The 21,450-nt window shown below is 32.5% G+C and overlaps 1 protein-coding gene across 1 annotated transcript; it reads right to left on the bottom strand.

Moving 5' to 3' along the window:
* Window positions 1–154: 154 nt before the first annotated feature.
* zmp:0000001088 (trypsin) lies at window positions 155–17,347 on the bottom strand. The gene is made up of 5 exons (XM_056449336.1): window positions 17,064–17,347; window positions 11,272–11,431; window positions 7,996–8,137; window positions 5,277–5,540; window positions 155–1,033 (listed from the first exon to the last, which is right to left on the bottom strand). Exons 1-5 carry the CDS (start codon window positions 17,116–17,118, stop codon window positions 863–865), a joined length of 792 nt encoding a protein of 263 aa, XP_056305311.1. The 5' UTR covers window positions 17,119–17,347; the 3' UTR covers window positions 155–862.
* Between the last annotated feature and the right edge of the window lie 4,103 nt (window positions 17,348–21,450).

Raw genomic sequence — 21,450 nt, 5'->3', positions numbered from 1 at the left:
TGAAAGCCATGAAATTATACAGGTGTGACAAAAAACAATTTATCTTTATTTATATATATATATATATATATATATATATATATATATATATATATATATATATATATATATATATATATATATATATATATATAAAATCTTTATAAGTATATAACTGGATTCTTAGGGTCCAAATCAAAATCTGTTTGATTGCGTTCATTTTTAAGTTAAGTAGTTACTCACATGCAGGGGTGGACTTGATTTGCGGGCCCTAAGCAATTCCTGGTACGGGGCCCAAACATTGAAACTCAAAACATTCTCTTTCTCCATAGATATTTCTTTTCTCTGTAGATTAGTTTTGTTGTTGTTTTTAGTAAATAAACCGAACCTTGATCTTGTTAATCTAAAATTAAATGCAATAAATTTCATAATAACATTAAAATAAGTAATAACTTTCAAATCTTAATGATTACAACCAGATTTTACAGTATGCTGTATGATAAAACAAATTATAAAAGAGCTATATGATTAATATAGGCTTCTTGGCTACCTCGCTTATTAGTTAAGTCCGCCCCTGCTCACATGTACCATTTCATTTAAAATAATTAGTAGTTGTTGGGTTTTTCAGAAAGCATTCCTTCAGCCTCCTAAGGTTAGTTTTCAACAACTTTACAGAGAAGCAGCAATATGGCACATTTGACGAACATACAAACTACTGTAATGTGTTTAAAAAAATCTCTACCAGACGTTGAGGAACAAATGTCCCGTTTCCGAACAGCGGTGTTACTCGTCTGAAAACTTAACTTTTCAAAATAGAAGTAAGCTTGTACAAGTTGGCATGTTTCAAGTTTGTTTAGGGGGAGTGCTGAGGTAACACTGGGGTTTAGTCCGTAAGGCATCTTCCATAAAAGCCAAATATAGTTGAATCAATCCATTGGCGAAACTTTGAGACTGCTGTGTAGACGCCGGGATACTGGGCATCAGCGCAGCCGTTGCCCCAGGACACGATGCCATAGACGCGGCCCTCGCACACCAGAGGCCCTCCAGAATCCCCCTGCAAAAACACATTCGTATTGAGATAATTTTGGACAGGAGGTTAAACTGGAGCTAGATTGGATTGGATTGGAATTTCTTTATTGTCCCTGAGGGGAAATTTGGTTCACAGCCATATCTGACACAAATCAACACACAAACGGCATAGAAATAACAGTAAGCAATAAAAATGTAAATGCATGAGCAAATACAACTTAAAGTTTAAGTAACCCAACTGCAGTTGGAACAAATGAATTTAAATATCTGTTGGACCTAGCTCATCTGATATAATTATACCTTCTGCCTGATGGCAGGAGGCAAAACTTGGAGCAAAGTGGGTGGTTCTCATCTGCTAAAATGGACATAGCCCTCTGTATGACTCTCATCTCATACACATGCCCAATGCTGCTAATATTTGTGCCCATAATCTTTGAAGAACAATTTTAGTCTGTTTTACTTGTCATCCTCAAATTACCATATTGGACCAACATGTTACTGAAAAAGTTAAAAGAGACTCAATAAAAAAAGAATAAAATGTCCTAAGAAGAGGCCTATCCACATTAAATCCTTTCAACTTCCTCTGGTAGAACAATCGTTGATTCGCCTTTTTACAAATAAAATTTGTGTTGTCTCAAAGTTCAGTTTGTCATCCAGGGGTGCGTCTCCCAAACAACGTAACTCGCGGCTGAAGTACGATGCATCATTTCTTTAGAGAAGAACCGCATAATTTCTTTGTGCAAATTATATTGTTTTACAATTTTGCACATATTATATAATTATATAATGTAATAATGCAATATTAGTTTTGGTAAAAACATGCACTTTCTTTACATATTAATTGAAAATAAGTAAACGGCACAAACTGTATAGAGCCTATGCTTCCTATACAAATATTATTGAGAACATTACATATTCTATTCTAAAACATAAAATCACTTACAAAAGCTAATACATATACTAATCTCATATATAACTAAATAAATAATGAGGCTATTTATTAAGAACTGAAATTTAATATTTATTATTGATTAGGTAATGGGAAAATCCTACTTTAATAATAATAATAATAATAATAATAATGATAATGATAATGATAATGATAATGATGATGACTATTATTATTATTATTATTATTATTATTATTATTATTATTATTATTATTATTATTATCATTATCATTATCATTATTAAATAGGATATTGTTTATTTTATTTTTTTAAATGTTACAATTTGACAAATGCAAACCACTGCAGAAATGTTTTAACCAACAGGCCAGTAGAGATACTTAATTAATAACCTACCATAAGTTAAAAGCATTAACATATGCTATGCTTTTTTTTTCACAATCTTTGGAGACGTAAGGTAAATTCCGCTTTTAAATAATAGGTCACCTGTAGCTTTCGTCATGAGCCACGGCTGTGTTCAAAATGACAATGTTTTTTTAAAGTGCACTGCGAAGAGAGCGCAATTGTAAACTTAAAGATGAACTTTAAAAATGCTTTGAAAGCAAATTACACCTAAAAGAGATGACTTTAACCTCCTAGGGCTTGAGTGTCCACATACGTGGACAACACATTTTACTCTCTGATGGTCAAAGCAAGTTAATAAAAATTTCTATGTTAAATATGCATGAAAAAATTCAGGAAAAAGTGTTTTATGTTAATTCGGACCACGAGTCCACATATATGGACATCATTTTTCTCTAAAAGTACATCATATCAAAAGATGATAATTAGATTTTAATTCTAATTAGGTTCTAATAAACCTAAATAGCAAAGAGAAATAAAAAATGCATGTAAAAAAACACCTTGGGCCTTAAGAGGTTTATCCTTTTTTTTTTTGCTTGTTTTAAATCACTCCAAGTTTAAATGTTCTAAGAATGTTGTAAACGAATAGGGCATAGGTGGGATAACTGGGAATAGAACACAGCCAAGAACTATATTTTTAACTACAGCTTCAGAGGTGTAGTTGCAAGCATAGAAGTTTGAGACACAGTTTGTGAATGTTCGTTGGAACGATGGATTTAGGAAACGCCAAAACAATGAACTCTATTTGAAATGACACAACTTGCGACCTTAGTTGGCTAACGATGGTTTTCGGAAAGCACCCCAGGATGGTGCCTAGGTATTTACACTCACTTATTGTCTCAACAACTGAATTGTTTATTCGAGGATATTGCAGAGGATATTGCATTTGGTATAAGTTGAGATGAACTTGACATATTGAAATAGCAGCAAATCAACGGAAATTTGCGAAGAAACTAAGAAAAGGATTCGGCTTTCAACACAAAATTTGCATAGCAAATGGGAGCCAGGTAGATACTGTAAATACACTGAAATCATTGGAGTCGTGACATCATTTAAAAAAAAGGTTATTTATTCAAATTATGATTTAAAAGATGTTTTTATTATTTCTTTATTTTTTATGAAGTAATGTTTATTCGTCAAGGACATTTAAAATATTACAAGACTTTATATAAGAAATTATGTTCTATTGAACATTCTATTCATCAGTAAATGAAATTTCCAAGCAAATTAGAATATTCAAATAATTTGTAATGAATCATTTTATAATAGTACTGTTTAGCTGTCATTTTATCAAATAAATGCAGACTTGGTGAGTGTAGGAAACTTTCTAAAAAATCTATATATATTTATACAACAGTTCTGTCTGGTTCTCGAATCTGATTTGCTGATAGCCGTGCGATATTCTGCAATAACAGCACTCCTACAGCCTCTTCACCCTTGTGTATTACTCCACCCACAAAGAGTGATAGCAGATCAATGAACTCACTACAGTTTGACAAATATTGCAGTTGTTGGACAACATAATGTACTTTTCAGGCTTGTTACGCCCCATGTGGCTCGGAGGATGAAAAGGGCTTAACATAATTATGACAACCCAATCTTTTATGAATTCCCCTGAGACGTTAGCTGCTATGAATCGACACAGACAACAATGTGTCAAAAAAAGTGGTTTGTTTTATTACAATAAAGATAAAGGAAAATATTTAAATCACCCAAAATTTATTTACAAATGTGTACAATAAATGCAAAATGAAGTAAACAAACAAACCTGATAGAGGGAAGGAAATTTTTTAGTCAATAATGTAGTTATTTAGATGCAATTATGCAGTTTATTTATAAGGATAGAGCCTTTTTAAAATATTTATCGTTTTGGGGATTCAGTGTGTGTCGGTGGCTATTAGCCTGCCATTGAGCAGAACAAAGATGGCTGACGTTTCGCCACAAGACAGCAACAGAGACCGCATAATTAGTGCTTAGGGGAGAAAAAATCATTTAAAATCAATTAAAACATTGTAAAACAGGTAAGTAATATTCTAAGTCGATCTCTCTCTTTTGTATGGTGTAGTGCTGTATGTATACCATAGTAATCTAGTAGTTTTTGCTTTGCTTTGGCTTTTTTGAGGTTAATTGTTGTTATTTTCTTTTTTATATACACGATTATGCCATCTAACTGTTGTATAAACGCAACATAACACTCGTAGCAGTGCGATATTGCTGTATATATCGCCACAGGTGGGACACTAAGGCTCTCGGCCTGTGGCCTTGAGTCAACCCACGCCTCCCACCAGTGCCAATATACAGCCATATATATATATATATATATATATATATATATATATATATATATATATATATATATATATATATATATAGGTATTTGAATCTTATTTATTCATTCATTTAGACAAGTCCTTAATTTCTACAAGTTATTTCTGACCTGATTAAATAAAAACCTCATCAGATAAAATGTCAAGCCTTCTTTATTTATTTATCATTTAACTAAATTGAAAAACTACAATTGCTAGTTTATTTAAAACGATGCTCTCTGCTATCAGATAAGATCCATTTAACATTTAGTTGTTCACAAGTAGCACAAACAATTAAACAGGTTGCTAAATCAATGTGACACCCACATAATGGCTGGAAAAAAAGGTCACAGTCCAGTAAATCCCTTTCAATTCTGTAGTGGTAAGAGTCCCCAGAGGTTTATTCTGTATAAATGTTTTGCTTTTTATTAATTTATTCCTTATTTAGGTGAAGTTGTGATGTATGGATCACTGTTTGCCGGATCCAAGCCTGTGCTCATTAGAATTGAAAAAATAAAACACAATATCTCACAGTATACCAAACCTTTCACTAAATCATGATGTAAACCGATATTAGGATTCAGGTTTCACATTACAATCATGATTTTTAATAGTATTACAGCACATTATAAGTGTATATCAGTTGTCTTACCTTGCATGCGTCTTTTCCTCCTGTACTGTACCCTGCACAGATCATGTTCTCGGTGATGTTTCCGTTGAATGAGTCGGTGCCGTTACACACAGCGGTGGACACGATGGGGAGCTTTACTGTGCGCAGGATTGAAGAGATGCCTCCCGTTGGAGTGGTGAAACCCCAGCCGGAGACGCTGCATAGGCGACCCACGGCTACCATTGCGTCCTGGCGTGGCAGCGGCACCAGAGACACATAGCTGTTCAAATAGACTGGAGACTGCAGCTGCACAGGTCAGAGCAAGAAACAATTTGAGGGTTAGTTCAACCAAGAATTCTAAATCTGTTACTCATCCTCATGTTGTTACAAACTTCTGAGACCTTCAATTTTCATATTTTGAGATTAAAAATCTGTCTACATGTCTATTACTTTCTATAATTTTTTTTACATGTGTAATAAAATTGAAACATTATTGCAGTACCGTTACTCCAAAAAGTACAAACTACATTTGTTACAATATAATTGAATCATTAGTTGATCAAATCGGATTTTAACTCATGCAGGTTAATGATGTATAATTACCAAATACAATTACCAAAATGCTATAGTATATACAGTGGTGTAAAGTAACTAATTACAAATACTCTAATTACTGTAATTGAGTAGTAATTGTAGGAATTGTAATTTACTAAGTAGTTTTAAAAATGTGTACTTTTACTTTGCCTTGAGTACATTTTTAGTGCAGTATCAGTACTTTTACTCCATTATTTTCCTTCAACCTGCGGTCACTACTTTATTTTTTCCTGTCTATGGGGATTATAAAAATCAGTCCTGTGATTCCTGTCTGATCAAATCACACATAGAAGGTAAATCACATCATACTGAACTACCTCAAGACATGGGCGATTTATAATCACAGCAAACTGTTTAGAAGCATTAAAAGTGTCCAAGAAGATGTCCAAAATCATCACACGCATTAACCCAGAGACTGTTTAGATGCATGTCACTGAAGAGAAGATGACGGATGTTTACTGTATGATGACCAAAATGGCCCTAAACACCCAGCAGACATGAGACGTCAACATGACGTCAAATTGACGTTGTACCCTAACGTCATGCACTGAAAAAAATATTCAAAGAAGATTCCTTGGAGTTACTCAATTTTTTTATGTTAAGTGGTTGTAAACAATATGTTTGTTTAAATTCAGCCCAAATAAATTAAGTTGAACATTGTTAAATTTAATTTGTTTGTTTCAATTCAACACAAATTAATTGTTTGCAACAGTTTTTCATGCAACACTTTTTTCAGTGTAGGGACGTTGCATTTTGTTTGAAAATCAGGTTGAAAATCAGGTTGACGTCAGAACTCCTTGTCAGGCCAACATCAATTTCCAACGTCCAACCTAAAACCGACCAAATATCAACGTCTAATGATGTTTGGACGTTACCACTATGGTGTCTATCAGACGTTGGATTTTGGTTGCCATACCTGATGAATAAATGTCAGTATTTGACGTCAATATGACGCTGGTTAAAGATGTTGGCTTGACGTTCGATTTTGGTCACTTTCCAACACAACCTGAAGCTGACTAATTCAAGAGTTCACACTTAGCTGATGATTCATCAATAGCTTGTTTGGCATGCTGTCCCATGAGAGAGCCCCGAGCTCAAGGGATCCTCGAGCCCGGGGCTTCCTCCCGTTTGCAGAGTGAGAGGGGAGCCTGAGCTCGGTGGATCTCAGAACCTCCCGTCTGCAGTAGCTAAGGGAACACGTGAGGAAAAAAAGGGGGGCTAGACAAATGCTTCATTGTTATGCATGATATATAAATTTTGATGGTGGGAGGAAACCGGAGAACCCGGGGAAAACCCACGCGGACACGGGGAGAACATACAAACTCCTCACAGAAACACCTACCGACCTGGCAGGACCAGGGCTGGCAGTGTTCTTGCTGTGGGGCTAACAGTGCTAACCACTGGGCCTCCGTGGCGCCCGATCTATAGTGAAGGAGGAAAATGGGGAGGAAGGGGGGTTTCTTCCAAACGAAGATAAGGTGGATTAAAAACTGTGGTTATTTATAGTAGCTTATGGCTCATATGATTGGATGATACTGATTAGCTTAATACGAGACTGGCTGTGATAAATCATAAGCATGTGATCCTCTCGAAATTAGTTTATTAATAAACCTCACATATCAACGTGATGTCATTATTGAACGTCAAAATAACACTGTCAGACGCTGGCTAGACATTGAATTTTGGTCACCTGACTTCACAACCTAAATATAACCTAATATTAACGTCTTATGACGTTGTGTGCCTCCTGGAAAATAACTGGATGCACTACAGAATGTTACGTTTACACTCACATGCACAAATTACATGTAAATGCATCAGCTTTTACAGCGTAATACTCACTACTTACTACTCTTGAGTACTTTTGAAAGGTCTTTTTACTCATACTTTGAGTAATATTTACAACAGATACTTTTACCTGCACTACATTTTTAGGCAAGTAATGGTTATTTTACTTGAGTATGATTTTTCAGTACTCTCTCCACCACTGAGTATATATAGCAAAAGAAATTAAAAATGCATGCAGCTAGGCAGGTGTCTATCACTTCCTGTAATGTGACTTGACGCTGGATCATTGTATTCATTTGGAATGCATGAAAGGAATCAATGATTCACAGCTCTGACGGTCGTTTGGTGTAACACAGGAGCATTGATTGAATGGTCTCACCTTAATGAGCATGATGTCTGCGTTATTGGTGCTTCTGTCATATTGTGGGTGAGGTATTAAAACATGAGGCCTGCGAAACTGCTCCATCCCCTCATATAATCCCACTGAATAATCTCCAGCCACGATCCTCATGTTCGCTTCCCTGGAGACACATAAACACTGATTATTGTCCTAATGAATGACTCTAGAAACACCTACTGTAACTGTGTAAATGCACTTTTGTTATATTTCACCATTATTCATCTTTAGAGTACACTGTTACAACCTGAATGTGCAAAAAATGTGAAGATAAAGTTATATTATGGGTATTGTAGGATGCACTATACTATATAATACTATTGTCATTAATAAAAAGTAAGGATGTATTCTCTGAAGCACCTGCATGGCACATAACATGATTATGATTACATTTTTCTTAGTTTTTTTTTCTTTTTATTATCTGTATTACAAGTATTGACCATTGTTATGGACAGACCACTTATTGTTATAAACTCCTATTTATTATGTGGCTTTCAGTTTGATTGTCTGTACCCAAGGAAATAGGGGGAGAACATAAAAACTCCACACAGAAATGCCAACTGGCCCGGAACTCAAACCAGCGACCTACTTGCTGTGAGGCGACAGTGCTAACCACTGAGTCACCATGCTGCCCTCTAATTGTAATAATTAAATGTTATATATAAAATATACAAGCTCAAATATGCTGTTCCAATCATACATATTGCATTGCATTAAAGATACACATTTTTTTTATTAGATCTTGCTTTTGTTGGGAATAGAAGCCACAACATTAGCATTGCTAGCACCATTCTTTAGCATTTGCGTTACAGGAAGCAATTTAGTGATTAACTTTAATGGAATCTTGTGAATGTACCATTTTTTTTGTTAGTTCTTGCTTTTTCTGGGAATCAAGCCCACAACCTTTTTTGTTGGTAGTACAATGCTTGACAATTTGAGCTAAATGAATTAATTTGGTGACTCACATTGCATTAAAGGCACCCTATTTTATTAGTCCTTGTTAGTTTTTTCTATTAGCTTCATTGGGAATAGAACCCACAACACTACTTGCACCATATTTTTTTGAGTTATATGAATTAAGCACTTTCCATTTAACTCAATTTAGGGAAGGTACACTTTTGGTAGATTTTGGTTTCCCTGGGAATCGAACCCACAACATTTGCATTGGATTTGAGTTACAGGAAGCAAAATAGCAACTTCCATTTAGTAGCAATTTTGCGATTTTTATTTAGCGCAATTTAACAAAAGTACATTTTTTGTTGTTAATTCTTGCTTTCCTGGGAATCAAACCCATAACCTTTTTGTTATGGGTAACCATAACCCTAGCACAATGCTGTAGTATTTGAGGTACTGGATCCAATTTAGCAACTTAAATTGCATTTAAAGAAACACAATTATTATTATTACTATGTTTTGCTGGGAATGGAACCCACAACCTTGGCGTTGCTAGCACTATGATCTACTATATGAGCGACAGACAACAATTTAGCAACTTGTATTGCATTAAAGGTACACAGTTTATATCATTTTTTGTTTGTTTTTAGATTTGATGGGAATTGAATCCACAACACTAGCATTGCTACACCATATTTTTTTGAGTTTCCCTGGGAATCGAACACACAACATTGGCATTGCATTTGAGCTACAGGATAGCAACTTCCATTTAGCACAAGAAACATTTTAGTAATTTTCATTAAGCACATTTTTAACTAACGTACTGTACACTATTTGTTAATGCTAGCTTTACTGGGAATCGAACCCACAACCTTTTTTGCTGCTAGCAAAATGCTCTACTATTTGAGCTACTGGATTGAACTTAGCCACTTACATTGCATTTAAAATAACACATTCATTATTAGGTCTTGCTTTTCATAGGAATAGAACCCACATCTTTGGTGTTGCTAGCACCATGCTCCTATTGAACTACAGAAATCAATTTAGCAACTTAAATTGCGTTAAAGGTACGGATTTTATATTAGTTCTTGTTCGTTTTTTCAATTAGATTTGATCACAACACTAGCATTGCTAGCTCCATGTTTTAGCACTTGAGTTACAGGAAATCAATCGACTTCCATTTAGCAAAGGTACAATATTTATGTTAGTTTTTGGTTTCCCTGGGAATCAAACCATGAATATGGCATTGGATTTGAGTTACAGGAAGCAAAATAGCAACTTGGTGCAGGAAGCAAGCCTCCCAGTCATTGACTTTGACTAAAATTGCCTGATTTACAAATCCCAGATATAAAAAATTGTATAGATAAAACTAGATTAAAAAGTGGGACATTTATATAAGTGCCAGCGTGGGTCAAATTTACTCACTATAAAAAGTGCTTTTATTTATGCGCTGCTCATAGTTGAATTTACTCACAAATGACTTTACTTTCAAATTTAATCTCACTGAATTAATGGTTATAATAAATGAATAAAGTCACAATGACTAAAAGAAAGCGATTTGTAGAGCTATTAAAAACACAAAATGCAATGAATGATGGAGAGTCTGGAGAAATAAGTTATGCATCAGAGTATGATGGCTCAAATTGAGATATTTTAACCTACTCATAACCTACTCCTAAAATAATCTTGTTATTCTGAAATAATAATTTCATGAGTCTAGACACTTTTTGTTAACAGTGGTGAAAAACAGTGAAGTAGTATGTTTGTTTGTTTTTTGGCAATTTCTAAACAAAATTTGTGCTGGGTAAAATGTAACCGCACTGGCGATTTTAGGAACACAGCAACCTTCGGTGGTTCTAGTGTTAACAAAGGTTTTTTGTTAGTTCTTGCTTTCCTGGCATTGCATTTGAATTACAGGAAGCAAAATAACAATTTCCATTTAGAGCACGTTAGCAAATTTCATTTAGCGCAATTTTACAAAGACACACTTTCCCTGGGAATCAAACACAATCTTGGCTTTTTTAGTTCTTGCTTTCGCTGGGAATCAAACCAACAATCTTGGTGTTGCTTGCACAATGCTTACTGTTTGAACAACTGTTTGGCATTGCATTTGAGTTACAGGAAGCAAAATAGCATTTGCCGTTTAGAGCACTTTAGCGATTTTTCATTTAGCGCAATTTAACAAAGACACACTTCTAGTTCTTGCTTTCCCTGGGAATCAAACCCTCAACATTGGTGTTGTTACTTGCTTTCCCTGTGACTCAAACCCAGAACCTTGTTTTTGCTAGCACCATGCTTTGCTATTTAAGTTACAGAAAGCAATTCGGGTACTTGTATGAACATCTACATGAGAGCTCCTCTTACCCTATGTTGCAGTGTGCTGCGGTCAGCACCCAGTATTTGTTAATTAAAGTCCCGCCACAGAAGTGCTGGCCCGTGGCACTCTGAATTGACACAATGTACTTGATGGAGTATGGTGCAGGGACGTATCCGCCCACAATACGAGCCTGTATCACATCCTGACCTGCCAAAAAAAAAAAAAACAGCAAATTTAGTCACAGCACATGTGGAGGACACTCAATGCGTGCCTTTGTCTTGAAAGGGTTGAGCGTAACTAAATATGTTTAACTGTAAGTCAATCCTGAACAATGCATAGTAAATGGGTTTTTTGCATGTCTAAAATTGTGAACGGACTCCTAGAATTTCCAATGCACGTCACAGATGGATGTGGCATTTGATTTAAGGTGACAAACGAAAGTCCAAAACTGTTTCCCTAATGTTTTTATTTAATGTAAAGAAATATCCCAAAATACACATTTAAGTGTTTCTTTTAGCTCATGTTTATCAGTTTGTGTCTAGATTTCAATTACAACACATATTTATAAAGGCCATTTCCTTAAAACGTGTTTCTGTTCAGATGTACTGAGCCATAAATCATCACTTTAACAACTTCACAGATTTATTGTTCCCACATAATTTACTTCATCTTTTTATTTTATAAATAACTGGGAAAATTATTTTGTTCTTGGTGTTTGCAGTGTTCTTGGTAAGATAAGAAATTCTTCACCAAGAAGTTCTTCACGAAGATAAGAAATTCCTTAAATCCCAAAAATCATTTGCAGGCTTCAGTTAAAAGGAATTCCCTATATCCCAAACCCCTTTTTTTTTCCTCGCTGTTTACAATATCCAAATACATTTTCTGATTTCCGATTGCTAGCAAATTCTACTAAACTCATATAATCTTTTATTAAAGATCATAAAATCATTTAAAAAAAACTTTCAAAGAAGACAAACGTTCTACGCAATATTCGATTAAAATATTCCCTAAATCAATTTTTTCCTCGCTGTTCTTAATATCCAGTTACGATTTCCAGTTTCCAGCAAATTCATTCATCATTCACTCATTTTCCTTCAGCTTATTCCCTGTTTATCAGGGGTCGCCACAGTGGAATGAAGCGCCATCCAGCAAATTCAACAAAATCCGCAAAATCTTTCATAAAAGATCATAAAAATCATTTTACAAATCTTCCAAACAAGTCATAAATGTTTGCAATGTTTGATTAAAATATTCTTTAAATGCTAAAACCATTTTTTCTTGCTGCTATCAATACAGTAATTGATAATGAGATTCCCTAAATCAATTTTTTCTAGATGATCCTTACGTTGTTTTGTTGTTGCTAATGGCGTATTTCTATAAAATAAAATTCCCCTGCAGTTTGCAATATTTGATAAAATTAATTTTCATGCTGTTCACAATACTTTATAAAGAGATTCCCTAAACTTTTTTTTTTTTGCCTGGATCAACCTGACTTCTGTGTTCTTTTTTTTTTTTCAACAAAAGTCACAAAATCTTTTATAAACCATCAAAAAAATCATAAAAAAAACAAAACCTTTCTATCAAGTCATAAAATGTTTGCAATATTCAAGTAAAATATTCCCTAAATCCCCCCCAAATTTTTTTTTACTTAGTGTTCACAATATTCAATAAAAATAGATTCCCTAAATCGCCAAAAAAAAAATAAATAAAAAAAATCTCTAAATCCCAAAACATTTTTTTTTTGCTGTTCACAATACTAGATAAAGAGATTCCCTAAATCCCCTAAATGATTTTTTGTTTTTGCCTGGATGAACCTGACTTCAGTGTTCATTTTTTGTTGTTGCTAAAAATGTATTTCTAGCAAATTCAACAAAAGTCATAAAATCTTTCATAAAAGATCAGAAAAATAATTTAAAAACCTTCTAACAAGTCATAAAATGTTTGCAATATTCATTTCAAATATTTCCTTAATCCCAAAACATTTTTTCCGTTACTGTTCAGAAAATTGGATAAAAATAGATTCCCTAAATCACAAAAAAAAAAAAAAACTTTTTTTCTCACTGCTTATAATATTTGATAAAGAAATATTTTCTAAATCCCAAAACATTTTTTTTCTTGCTGTTCACAATACTTGATAAGGAGATTCCCTAAATGCCCTAAAAACTTTTTTATTCTGGATGAATCTGTGTCAATTTTTTGTTGTCACAAAAAAACTTTCTATAAAGTCATAAAATGTTTGCAATATTCAATTAAAATATTTGCTAAATCAAAGGGACTAAGCTGAAAGGAAAATGAATAAATAGATATTTCCTAAACCTTAAAAAAGCTTTTAATTACTGTTCACAATATTCAATAAAGTAGATTCCCTAAATCCCCAAAACTTTTTTTGTAGCAAATTAAACAAAAGTCATAAAATCTTTCATAAAAGATCATATTCAACAATTCATAAAATCAAATTGTATGACTTGTGTATTAAATGTTATGTTTAGCTGTGCAAATTAGAGAGTTAATGAAACAATGCCCAATTTTTATATTCATTAATCCATTAATTTTCCTTAGTCCCAGCTTAGTCCCTCATTTATCAGGGGTCGTCATTGTGGAATGAACCGCCAACTATTCCAGCATATGTTTTACACCTTCTAGCTGCATTCCAGTAGTGGGAGACATCCATACACACTCTTTCACACACAAACACTATACGGACTATTTAGTTCATCCCACTCGCCTATAGCACATGTCTTTGGACTGTGAGGGAAACCCAAAGCACCAGGGGAAAAAAACACTGAGCCACTGTACAGCAATTACATTACAATTACATTTATCACCCCCCCCCCCCCCCATTTCTGTTTAACGAAGAGATTTTTTTCAACACATTTCTAATCATAATAGTTTTAATAACTCATTTCTAATAACTGATTTATTTTATCTTTGCCATGATGACAGTGAGTAATATTTGATTAGATATTTTTCAAGACACTTCTATAAAGCTTAAAGTGACATTGGCTTAACTAGGTTAAATAGGTTAACTAGGATAGGGTAATTAGGCAAGTCATTGTATAACGATGGTTTGTTCTGTAGACAGTCGAAAAAAAATAGCTAAAAGGGGCTAATAATTTTGCTTCATAAAAAATTTAAAACTGCTTTTATTCTAGCCAAAATAAAACAAATAAGACTTTCTCCAGAAGAAAAAATATTATCAGACATACTGTGAAAATTTCCTTGCTCTGTTAAACATCATTTGGGAAATATAAAAAAAAAATAATAAATTCAAAGGGGGGCTAATAATTCTGACTTCAACTGTACCATTTGTAATATACGAAAGACCTAAAATTAGATTTTTTTTTTATTTGTAATACAAGAAAGCACAAAACATTTAATAATAATAACAAAATGTTGCTATCTTTAGTGAAATTAATCATCTAAGGAATTATGTTTATATAATAAGTATTAGTTACTGTGAATCTTTACCTTATTCTCCTGCTGTGTCTTGGCTTAAATGATGATGTTAGTGTTAACTCCGGCATACAAGTGGCCCTTGGGTATATTGATTGTAGTCTAACAATTAGCCAGTTGTACATACTACCGTTCCAGTAATCCTATACAATAATAGCCCGTGTGAAATGATGTGAAATGTATACGTGCTGCATTGAGCAGATTATATAACCTTGATTGAATGACCACCTCACGAGGATTAGCAGCGAGCTAAAGTTTTCAACGTGAGGAAATATTATATTATAAATTCCCACAAATGAACAGGTTATGTTTATCTTTTGTTTGCTGCTGTGTGTCATTGAGTTTAACGGGAATGAAAGAGTAAACAGTGTTGAACTTTAGTGTCAGATGGATTAATTGATCTCGCACGCATGTTCAAGCGTTTCGGCCGGGGGTTTTGTTGAAAATGAAAAATGATCCTGATTTCCTTCAGTGAAGATGCATTCAGATCAGGGCTGTCAGGTTGAAGGGCTCATCCATCAGTGAAACAAACAGTGGTTTGTTCACATTTTTCTGTTATGCAATTAATCATACCACTGACAAAACTTCAGCCATACATAGAAAAATTAGTCAAGCATTTTTTTTATTTTAATTATTATGGAGTTCTGGAGTTTGTGTTTGTATTACACGTTAATGTTACTTCTGTAATACTGAGTAAATATAATATCTTATTCTAGGTCTTATTCTCAAGATACAAATCTGACAAGCAAATCTTGAAGTAAAGACAGTGTTTTTTTTAATTGATTAATTTTATTTATTTATTTTTTGAAAATCAGAGACAAAGTCGAAGGAGAATGAATGAACGATGAAATTATTTATTTATTTATTTATTTATTTTAATTGTTTATTCATTCATTTGTTTATTTATTTATTTAAAATCAGGGATCAGCCGAAGGAAAATAAATAAATGAATTTATTTATTTATTTACTTTATTTATTCATTCATTTATTTGTTCATTTATTTATTTATTTATTTAAAATCAAGGACTAAGTTGATGGAAAATAATGAATGAAAGAATCTATTTATTCAGTCATTCAGTCATTCATTCATCCATTTATTTACTTATTTATTTATTTGAAATCAGGGACTAAGCCGAAGGAAAATGAATGAATAAATCAAAGTATTTATTTATTTATTTATTTATTTATTAAAATCAGGGCTTAGCTGAAGGAAAAGGAATTTATTTATTTATTTATTTATTTATTTACTTTATTATTTATTCATTCATTTACTCATTAATTAATTAATTTATTTATACATTTATTTATGTATTTGTTTATTTTAAATCAGGGACTAAGCTAAAGGAAAATGAATACATGAAAGAATGTATTTATTTATTTATTTAAAATCAGGGCTTAGCTGAAGGAAAAGGAATTTATTTATTTATTTACTTTATTATTTATTCATTCATTTACTCATTAATTAATTAATTTATTTATACATTTATTTATGTATTTGTTTATTTTAAATCAGGGACTAAGCTAAAGGAAAATGAATACATGAAAGAATGTATTTATTTATTTATTTAAAATCAGGGCTTAGCTGAAGGAAAAGGAATTTATTTATTTATTTACTTTATTATTTATTAATTCATTTACTCATTAATTAATTTATTTATTTATTCATTTATTTATGTATTTATTTATTTAAAATCAGGGACTAAGCTAAAGAAAAATGAATACATGAAAGAATGTATTTATTTATTTATTTATTTAGTCAGTCTGTCATTCATTCATTCATTCATTTATTTTTATTTATTCTTTTTGCTAACTTTTTCCCCAAGCAAAAGTTTCAACAGGCTCTTTATAATAATATTTTTTTAATAATAGAATGAACTATTTGAAACAAAGGGTAATAGATTTATTTTAATTAATACATTTTTATTTGTACAATTTTAGTAAACATTGCTAAATATATTTCAAGGAATTTCTGAGACACTGAATTTCTAGGATCTGTTGAGATCCTATCAAAGCAGAACTTAATTTTAGGTGCAGAAAATATACATATTTTGCTGTTAAAATATATATTTTATTTTACATTACACATTATTAGCTTTGTATATTAGTATTGTTTTTACCGTATTAATAAAATTTCAACCATGTGACTTTTTTTTGCACATATTGAATCATAATGTATGTTTTCTCTTTCTACATCACGTTCTAAAATGTTACAATATGCCATTTAACAAACTAAATTTTTACTTTTTTTGCATTAACATTAACAACGTGGTCTTATTATACAAAAAAAAAGTACATTTTGATATGAAAATATTGATAAAAATTTTAAAATGCCAATGGGAATTTTAAAATGTTCGTATATATACATATATGTTTGCTCTGTACTCACAGCTGACGGCCAGGATCTCCAGCAGGACACAGAGCAGCAGCAGCAGCAGGTTCATGACTGATGATGGAGACTAACAGACGGACACAAACACACTGACGACGGCTCTGCTTCTGCTGCTCGGATTCCTCACCTGCGGAAGGAAGCTTCACCTCCGCATTATCAGGTTTCCTAGTTTCTATTTCAGTCTCCAAGGCCACAATGTTGTCTGAGAACATGGACAATATATAATTGAGGCTCGCTTAACCGAAAACCCTGTGATCTTTTGTCTAGGGTCTGATTTTGGGAGTATCAGTACGTTGTAGAATCACTGGATCAATGGTATCAGTACACTATAAAAAGCTCAATGCTGAGATCCACACAACTGATTTGGTTAGTTTTTACAATTATAAGTGGATTACACATAAAACAATCAAGTTGTTGTGAATAAAAACAGAAGAATCATGTTGTTTTGGCTCATTTTCAATAAGTTGTTTGAACAAACAGCAAATAGAACTGAGTACGTCACTGCATTGGTGTCGTTTTGTTGAAAGTTGAAACATTCTTGGATTTAACGTGTCTTTTGGTTTGTGAAGTCATATTTAAACTTGATCAATAAATGATGAAAGCAGCGAATGGCATTACTTTAAATGGGAAAAAAAAGATTTTATTTTCCTTTTTGCACCGATTCTAAAGTGCATTCATTCAATGATTTTTCTTCGGTTTAGTCCATTTATTCATCAGGGGTCACCACAGCGGAATGAACTGGCAACTTGTCCAGCATATATTTCACACAGCGGGTGCCCTTCCAGCTGCAACCCAGTACTGAGAAAACATCCATACACACTCATTCACACACATACACTACAGCCAATTTAGTTTCTTCAATTCATGTCTTTGGACTTGTGAGAGAAACCGGAGCACCCGGAGGAAACCCACGCCAACACAAGGAGAACATGCAAACTCTACACAGAAATGCCAACTGACCCAGCCGAGACTCGAACCAGCAACCTTCTTACTTTGATGTGACAGTGCTAAACACTGAGCCACCATGTTGCCCCGATTCTAAAGTTTATTAATTATTAATTTTATTAATTTTATTTTCTATCTCATATACACTGTTTTACTTCAAAATGTAAATGAGGTTGAACATGTGATTTAGATTTTTTTTTTGCTTTTTTATTTTTAACAATTGTTCTTTATTCTTAATATTGTTTTGTGTTTAATTTGTAGATTATTTTTGAGAGAGAGAGAGAGAGAGAGAGAGATTTCTGATACTCTTAAGTAAAAAAGAACCTGAAAATTGTAAATGAAATAAAAAATAGACCTTTTGATCATTTTTAACACTGACTTGTGAATGAATAGATGCAAATCATCAAAAAAGTTAAAATAACAAATAAGTTGAGAAAATTTAATGAAAAACTTTTCCTTTAATTTCGTTCGTTTTTTTAGTGTAGGTTAACTGTTAACTAGGCATGTTATATTAATTAGTCAACTCATTACAACAGTGATTTGTTCTGTAGACATCAAAAAACAGGTGACCAAAAATACTGACCTTATCATTTTTTTCATTAAAACAAACAAAAAAAAAAATTAGTCAACGTCAGTTAACGTTACTTAATGAAATGTTAAGTATTAACTTCAAATGGTCATGTTAACTTATGGTGCATTAACATTAAGAAGTCTTTTTAACTGATTGTATTTTAATTACATTACAACATCAATTCTGTGAAAGGAACAGTATAAAATGAAAAAAATTCACATGAATCGTTCACCCGAAGTTTATCAGTGTGGGAAGGAACACTAGCTCGGCTTATACTCTATTGTTCATAATTTGTTCCTGTTAGTAAATACATCATCTAATGAAACCTTATTATAAGGTGTGACCCCAAAATATTAGAGAGAATACTATGAAAATGTTTTTGCTCTGTTTCTTTGCAAACATTACTTGAAATATTTTTCAAAAAGAAAAGAAAATCCTAATAATTTTGAAAAAATATTAATAATTATTATAATAATTTTTAATAATTTTACCTTCAACTGCATATACAGTTGAAGTCAGAATTATTAGCCCCCCCTGAATTTTTTGCCTCCCTGTTTACTTTTTTTCCCAATTTCTGTTTAATGGAGAGTTTTAATAACTCATTTCTAATAACTGATTTATTTTATCTGTGTCATGGTGACAGTAAATAATATTTGACTAGATATTTTTCAAGAGACTTTTATACAGCTTAAACTGACATTTAAAGGCTTAACTAGGTTAATTAGGTTAACTAGGCAGGTCAGGGTAATTAGGCAAGTTATTGTATAAGGATGGTTTGTTTTGTAGACCATTGAAAAATTATATAGCTTAAAGGGGTAAATAATTTTGACCTTAAAATGGTTTATATAAAAATTAAAAACTGCTTTTATTCTAGCCAAAATAAAGCAAATAAGACTTTCTCCAGAAGAACAAATATTATCAGACATACTGTGAAAATTTCCTTGCTCTGTTAAACATGTTTTGGGAAATATTTAAAAAAGGGGCTAATAATTCTGACTTTAACTGTATGTGTTTATATATTTATGTACTGTAATATTTTTTTTTTACATGCAGTGTTGGGGGCCAGTAAAAATATTCACGTATTCTGATCAAACCCTATTAGCGCTGGCTGCAAGGAATTATGGGATTGGCCCAGATCTCTCAGACGGATCATTAAAAATGAAGATGTTGTCGCGTGTCGTCTAATGATCTCCTGTGAATCTGACGCAGCATTATTTTCCTCATGGCTGGATGTGTGAGTGCTGAACACTGCTGTTTTTCCGCCTTGTCTGTTGTTCTGTGATTAACCCTGTCCTCGTCCTCATCAGCCTCTGACATATTTAATGGAGAGTTCGGGACCGTTGTGTCAGAGGATTATTAATCGTCCGTTTGGCCTTCATTAATATCTGACCTCTTTAATTGAGAGCATCCATCCGTGCTGTTGTCATGGTCATTAGGGTGTCAATGATGTTTCCTCATGACTGGGGTTTTGGCATGAATTGATCAAGTTTTTAGGTTTTATTTCATAGAGATTCCAAAGTTGTCAACAGATAAAGAAATGAGTTTTGTTTTTGTAGACATTTTAAATGATTTTATATTATTAAAAGTCATGCAGAAAACTTACATTATAAGCTACAGTTTATCGTTTTGTTTTGTTTTGTTTTGTTTTGTTTTGTTTTGTTTTGTTTTGTTTTGTTTTGTTTTGGTTTGGTTTGGTTTGGTTTGGTTTGTTTTGTTTTGTTTTGGTTTGTTTTTTTTTGTTTTAGTTTGGTTTTTTTGTTTTGGTTTGGTTTTTTTGTTTTGTTTTGTTTTGCTTTTTGTTTTGTTTTGTTTTGTTTTGGTTTGTTGTGTTTTGTGTTTTTATGTTTTGTTTTGTTTTGTTTTGTTTTGTTTTGTTTTGTGTTTTTATGTTTTTATGTTTTTTTTTGTTTTGGTTTGGTTTGTTTTGTTTTGTGTTTTGTTTTGTTTTGTTTTGTTTTGTTTTGTTTTGTTTTGTTTTGTGTTTTTATGTTTTGGTTTGGTTTGGTTTGGTTTGGTTTGTTTTGGTTTGGTTTTTTTTTGTTTTGTTTTGCTTTGCTTTGCTTTGCTTTGTGTTTTTATGTTTTGTTTTGGTTTGGTTTTTTGTTTTGGTTTTTTTGTTTTGCTTTGCTTTGCTTTGCTTTGTGTTTTTATGTTTTGTTTTGTTTTGTGTTTTTATGTTTTGTTTTGTTTTGTGTTTTTATGTTTTGTTTTGTGTTTTTATGTTTTGTTTTGTGTTTTTTTGTTTTGTTTTGTTTTGTTTTGTTTTGTTTTGTTTTGTTTTGTTTTGTTTTGTTTTGTTTTGTTTTGTTTTGTTTTGTGTTTTTGTGTTTTTATGTTTTGGTTTGGTTTGGTTTGGTTTGGGTTTTTTTTTTTTTTTTTTTTTTTTTTTTTTTTTTTTTTTTTTTTTTGTGTTTGTTTTGTCTTTTCTTTTTCTTTTTCTTTTTCTTTTCTTTTCTTTTCTTTCTTTTCTTTTCTTTTGGCAAAATTATTCCAGACAATAAAATGTTATCAGCGGGCTGTTTCATAAAAGTCGTTTAGAAAAGCGGGGATTAAAGTCCAAATCCCGACTTCAATAAGCCAAACTAAAAGTCCATGCCTAAATTGGTTCCATAACAGCAAGTTGAAGATCATTTGATCTAACTAATCTGAGTTAAGTTTAAATAATCTAGATAACTGCTCGTGTACGTTACTGTCGTGAAACACTGAAGGTTGAGCATAGATGCGTCAATTATGTTGTGTTCTACTATGGCAACTACAAGAACTGAAAGAGCTCTGAAATGAGACACAGCTACGTTCACAGCGAGTGAGCCATGTTGGCCACAGTAACTAGAGTACAGCTTGCAACAAAGCGAGAGAGAAGGCTGAACG

Source organism: Danio aesculapii, chromosome 23 (assembly GCF_903798145.1).
Source record: "Danio aesculapii chromosome 23, fDanAes4.1, whole genome shotgun sequence".
Classification (NCBI taxonomy): domain Eukaryota; kingdom Metazoa; phylum Chordata; class Actinopteri; order Cypriniformes; family Danionidae; genus Danio; species Danio aesculapii.
This window is presented reverse-complemented; position numbering and strand designations above follow the sequence as displayed.